Raw genomic sequence first — 5041 nt, forward strand, 5'->3', positions numbered from 1 at the left:
TGTTGCTTTTATGTATGAAGTTTTGAGGTCATCTAGTTAAACTCGTACCATGATTTTAGATGTTAAATAGGTGTTTCATTACACATTGATTCTATAGTACGAGTCAGGTTTACATATTATTCTTTGCTTTCGGATAAGTTTCGTGAGTATTCTTAGCATCAATTGCAATAATGCATATGTATAGTTTATTATTTTTATATATAAAAAATAAGGTATAAACTATGTTATCCTTAATTTACTTGCATGATAACACTTTTGTCTCACATACGAAAAATCCAGAAATCATTTAATATTGCATTTGCAGGCCTCGTGGTACATCTTTACACAATATATTAAAGATGAGAATGTTTTTTTATTATCATCATTAACGAATATATATACCTAAAAGAATGAGACGTTAAGATACACCAATCTGTCTACAAAAATAATTTCAAAAAACACATCACAAATAAAATTTAACTCTCCTAACACAAAAGTAGTATTGTAATGCTTATAACCTCTCTTGATCCAAAACATTTGACAAAAAATTCCTATTTATGTGTGAGATAAATTATAAATATTTCATCCATTTCTATTTTCAAATCCAATAAATCAGCAAATTAACTATGGATGAAAATCAATCTAAAATAATTTTTTTCATTCTTATTTATAATATTCTTTCTTTTTCTCCTATCTTTATCCTTCTTTTTCTCAATTCTCATTTCCCTCTCTCCCTTTTTATACCATTTCAATTACAATAACTAGAGAGAAAGATTGGTGATGAGGTGACATCACTAAAAACAAAACAAAAAATACATATGTTACAACTCAAAATAATGATATTTTAATTATATTTATTTTATTTTCTAATTTAAAATTTTCAATATATATTATTATATTATTAAAGAGAGTTGTTAAGTGAGTCTATTTTTTTTAAGAGTGTTAAAGTATTATTTTCCAACTAGAAACTATTGACTTGGATGTAGTGCGAGTTATAAATAAATATATATGAAGTAATTTCACTGCTTATTATTATAAAATAAAAAAATTGTAATATTGAAAAATGTAAGATTTATACGTAGAACATGTAAGTGTAAAAATTTAGAATGAAAAGTATGTTCGATTATAGACGAGTTGATGGTAAGGGCAAATCTATATATAACCTGGAAATCAATATGATTTATGGTTATATCGCTTTGTAAATGTTAAACTACCTAATCATATTTAAAAAATTAAAATTATAATTAATTCAAATTTATATCAAAGGATAATAATAGAATTATGCCTTCTTTCGCGCAAGGAGGCAAGGGAGACGCTTTCATAAAATTATTTTACGACAAGTTGATTAAAATATTTATTATTCAAACATAATTGCGGGATAAAACAGTAAAACTTAACACTCATTTTTTTATGGTTAGTTGAGTTTTATAATTTATCAAAAATATTAAGATTGTGAATATTTAAATTAAGTAAAAGTATACTGTTATTCTATAATTTATTGAAACTTATTGTAAAAATTTAGATTAAAATATGTTAAGTGAATCACTGTGTAAACATTAATTTGGTTATAAAAGCTAATTACGAACTTTATTTGAAAAATATATGTTTTTGGGATATTGCTGTTAAATGACAGAAACTTTTTCGATATGATACTTATACTTATTATAGTGTATAAAATATAATAATTTTTATAGCACATGTAGCAGATGTGGATGGTTATGATAACAACACGTTAGGCACCGATGAGGGTGATGTGCTGATTTTGAAGGATTCCACGTGTACGCAGATTAAAACATGGCTTTGACTACACAACAATAACAGTGCAGATTCTCTATGTAAACGAACGGCCACAATTATACGCATCATTATCAATGCAGTGTCGATATGGACCATTTCAGTGGCAGGCTTGCAATATTCCACGGTTTTCTGATTTTTCATATGTATATCCATTATTGCAGTATGCTATTGTTTTTCTTACTCTGCCAAATAATCTAGATAAAGTCTTTTTTGCCATCATGAACCAAAATATTTCATGGTTAATGATGCTGTAATTTGAAAAATGCCACTAATAGTCAAGAGAACACAACAGTTTAAATCAGACAACAAAAATTAACCAAGTGGGAAATTTCAGTGATCATTAATAGCTCACTAATTACTATGTATTACTATATAAACGCGATGGTACTCAAGTGAAGTGACCATCGTAATCAACAACACATCAAAAAATTTCTCCAAGTTATGGCTTTTCTTGTGTTTCTTCTTTTCTCCCTCTTGGGTCTCTCTTCTGGTTCAGCGATCTCAAGTGAACGTTCCATATTGGACCTTGACCTAGCCAAGTACACCACACAGGAACATGTGTCTTCACTATTCCAACTATGGAAGAAGGAGCACGGACGGGTCTATAGGAACAAAGAAGAAAAGGCAAAAAGACTCGAGATTTTCAAGAATAACTTGAACTATATCAGGGACATGAATGCAAACAGAAAATCACCCCATTCGCATCGTTTGGGGTTGAACAACTTTGCTGACATCAGTCCTGAAGATTTCAGCAAAAAGTACCTGCAAGATCCGAAGGATGTGTCACAGTCCATCAACATGGTCAACAACAAAATGAAGAAGGAACAGCATTCTTGTGATCACGCACCAGAATCCTGGGATTGGAGCAAAAAGGGTGTCATCACAGAAGTAAAGTACCAAGGGCAGTGTGGTATGTGCTTAGTTATCTTTAGTGCATATTAGTAGTTAGTAGTACTTGGTAACATTAATATGATCATTGTCCTATTTTTTTTCGAAAATGACTTGTGGAGAGTGAAAGCATAGGAAGTGGTTGGGCATTTTCTGCCACGGGAGCCATAGAAGCAATACATGCAATAACAACAGGAAACCTCGTTAGCCTTTCCGAACAAGAACTCGTAGATTGTGTCGAAGCAAGTAAAGGTTGTTACAATGGATGGCACTTTCAGTCATTCCAATGGGTAAAAGATAATGGTGGGATTGCCACTGAAGATGATTATCCTTATAAAGCCAAAGAGGGTACCTGCAAAGCCAATAAGGTCTGTGTGTGAATTAATATGTGATTCCATAATCCATTCTCTCTTTCTTCTACCATCTTTTGATAAATAACTTCTCTTGATCCCTTTCTTTTGTGAACCTTTTTCTGGAATTAGATACAAGAACCGGTTACGATAGACGGGTATGAAACTCTAATACTGTCAAATGATAGTACAGAATCAGAGACAGAGAAAGCATTGTTGTGTGCCACCCTTGAGCAACCAATTAGTGTGTCCATTGATGCAAAAGATTTTCATTTCTACAGTGGCGTAAGTAATATATAAGACCAATTAATATCTTAGTATTTGGAAGTTATCTTATTATAAATTGATTGGTTTGTGCAGGGTATATATGATGGAGGAAATTGTTCAAGTCCGTATGGAGTAAACCACTTTGTGTTAATTGTGGGTTATGGTTCAGTGGATGGTGTAGATTATTGGATAGCAAAAAATTCATGGGGAAAAGATTGGGGAATGGATGGTTACATTTGGATCCAAAGAAACACGGGTAATCTATTAGGAGTGTGTGGGATGAACTTTTTCGCATCTTACCCAACCAAAGAGAATTCAGAAACTCCAAGACTGGATTCTTCTTCTCTCTGATCCATGAAGGTCAAATCAACGAAGCCTTGTTTTCTTTCAGAGAAGCATCGCATCTCTATGATTCTGTGTGACGATGAATTAAGTGTTTTTCCACAAATAATATGAAAGTAATAAATGGAACCATGCGTGTCTTTGTTGCATCATTGCATGTGCTTTCAAAATGATGATTAAGTTCATTTAATATCAGTGATGATATATAGTAAAAAAAAAATTTCAATCATCCTTAATTATGTTTAAATGATGTTCAAGTTTAAATAAAAGAATATGCTTTCAAATAATAATGTTAAATAGTGTTGTTGTAGTTAAAATTTATGATGCCATAGTCAAGGGATTAGTATTTTTATGATTAAAAAATAGGGGTGGGAATGAATTGGTTATCAATCACTGGTATAAATAATGTGTTCCCAATAATGCATTATGATAACTTGTATACTGATTAATTGGACCAAAATCGAACATTTTTATGCATTTGTTATCGAACAAACTAAAATTACAAAATTATCAACTTTTTTTATATATATTTTTGAAATATTGTAATTATGACTATTTATTTTATTTTATTATTAATTAAGAGATATATTTTCTTAATTAATTTATGAGCACAATTATTATTATATTTATGAATATTATTTGATAGATATTTATAGTAATTGTAATTTTACCTTTTCTTAAGTACTATAATCATATGATATGTATTTATGTTAATGACTTCCTCAATAAAAATGTATAAATTTTTTTTTATGGTAAAACTTATCACATATTCTAAAAGTGCATTCCAAAATTAAAGAATGGAAAATGATTTTTTACTGCTAAATTTTGACCACTCTCTCTTACAACCTTATGTGTCATCATCCAAGTAGTTTTCCATTTTTTTATTTTCTAATTCTTAATATTTCAAAACAACTTAGAAAATGCTACCTTATCTTGTAAGAGAAAGTTGTCAAAATTTAGTAGTTAAAATATCATTGTCCTTAAAGAAATATTCTTTCATTTCCCATTGTTTGTCGATTACGTTTGTGATGTTCACATATCAATCACCGAGAGAAAACAAAAGGAAGAATATATACATCTACGGATCAATTTTTTCTCATTTGGTATGCAGGGGTAGAGATGTCAATGAGACAGACAAGGTATGAGTAATATCTCTTTCGTATCCTATTTATTGAATAAATATTCATTTTGTATTTATCTTTATATTTGTGTGGGTAAAGTATCTATATATTTTTCTAATATTCGTAGGTATTTACAAAAAATTAAAATATTTAACAATATATTTTAATTATTAATTTAAATAAAATACAATACTTAAATTCAAACAAAGTTCTAATAATCCATTTAAATAGTGTTGAATGACAATTTATAAAGAAATAAAAAAAAATTAAAATCGTTAAATAAAAAGTAACCCATAT

The 5041-nt window shown here is 29.3% G+C and overlaps 1 protein-coding gene across 1 annotated transcript; it reads left to right on the top strand.

Annotated features, from left to right (window-relative positions):
• Positions 1 to 2160: 2160 nt before the first annotated feature.
• Positions 2161 to 3775, top strand: LOC114176928 (P34 probable thiol protease-like). Its single transcript, XM_028062131.2, has 4 exons — positions 2161 to 2686; positions 2800 to 3032; positions 3147 to 3299; positions 3375 to 3775. Exons 1-4 carry the CDS (start codon positions 2218 to 2220, stop codon positions 3630 to 3632), a joined length of 1113 nt encoding a protein of 370 aa, XP_027917932.1. The 5' UTR covers positions 2161 to 2217; the 3' UTR covers positions 3633 to 3775.
• The last annotated feature ends 1266 nt before the right edge of the window (positions 3776 to 5041 follow it).

Source organism: Vigna unguiculata, chromosome 3 (assembly GCF_037176805.1).
Source record: "Vigna unguiculata cultivar grain cowpea cultivar isolate G323 ecotype 2 chromosome 3, ASM3717680v1, whole genome shotgun sequence".
Taxonomy (NCBI): domain Eukaryota; kingdom Viridiplantae; phylum Streptophyta; class Magnoliopsida; order Fabales; family Fabaceae; genus Vigna; species Vigna unguiculata.

Bases quoted from the DNA above. Each gene is read 5' to 3' on its own strand.
- LOC114176928 (XM_028062131.2), top strand. From the start codon at position 2,218: ATGGCTTTTCTTGTGTTTCTTCTTTTCTCCCTCTTGGGTCTCTCTTCT. The intron at 2,687-2,799 runs GTATGTGCTTAG...GTGAAAGCATAG, and splicing joins AAAGTACCAAGGGCAGTGTG to GAAGTGGTTGGGCATTTTCT. The intron at 3,300-3,374 runs GTAAGTAATATA...TGGTTTGTGCAG, and splicing joins ATTTTCATTTCTACAGTGGC to GGTATATATGATGGAGGAAA.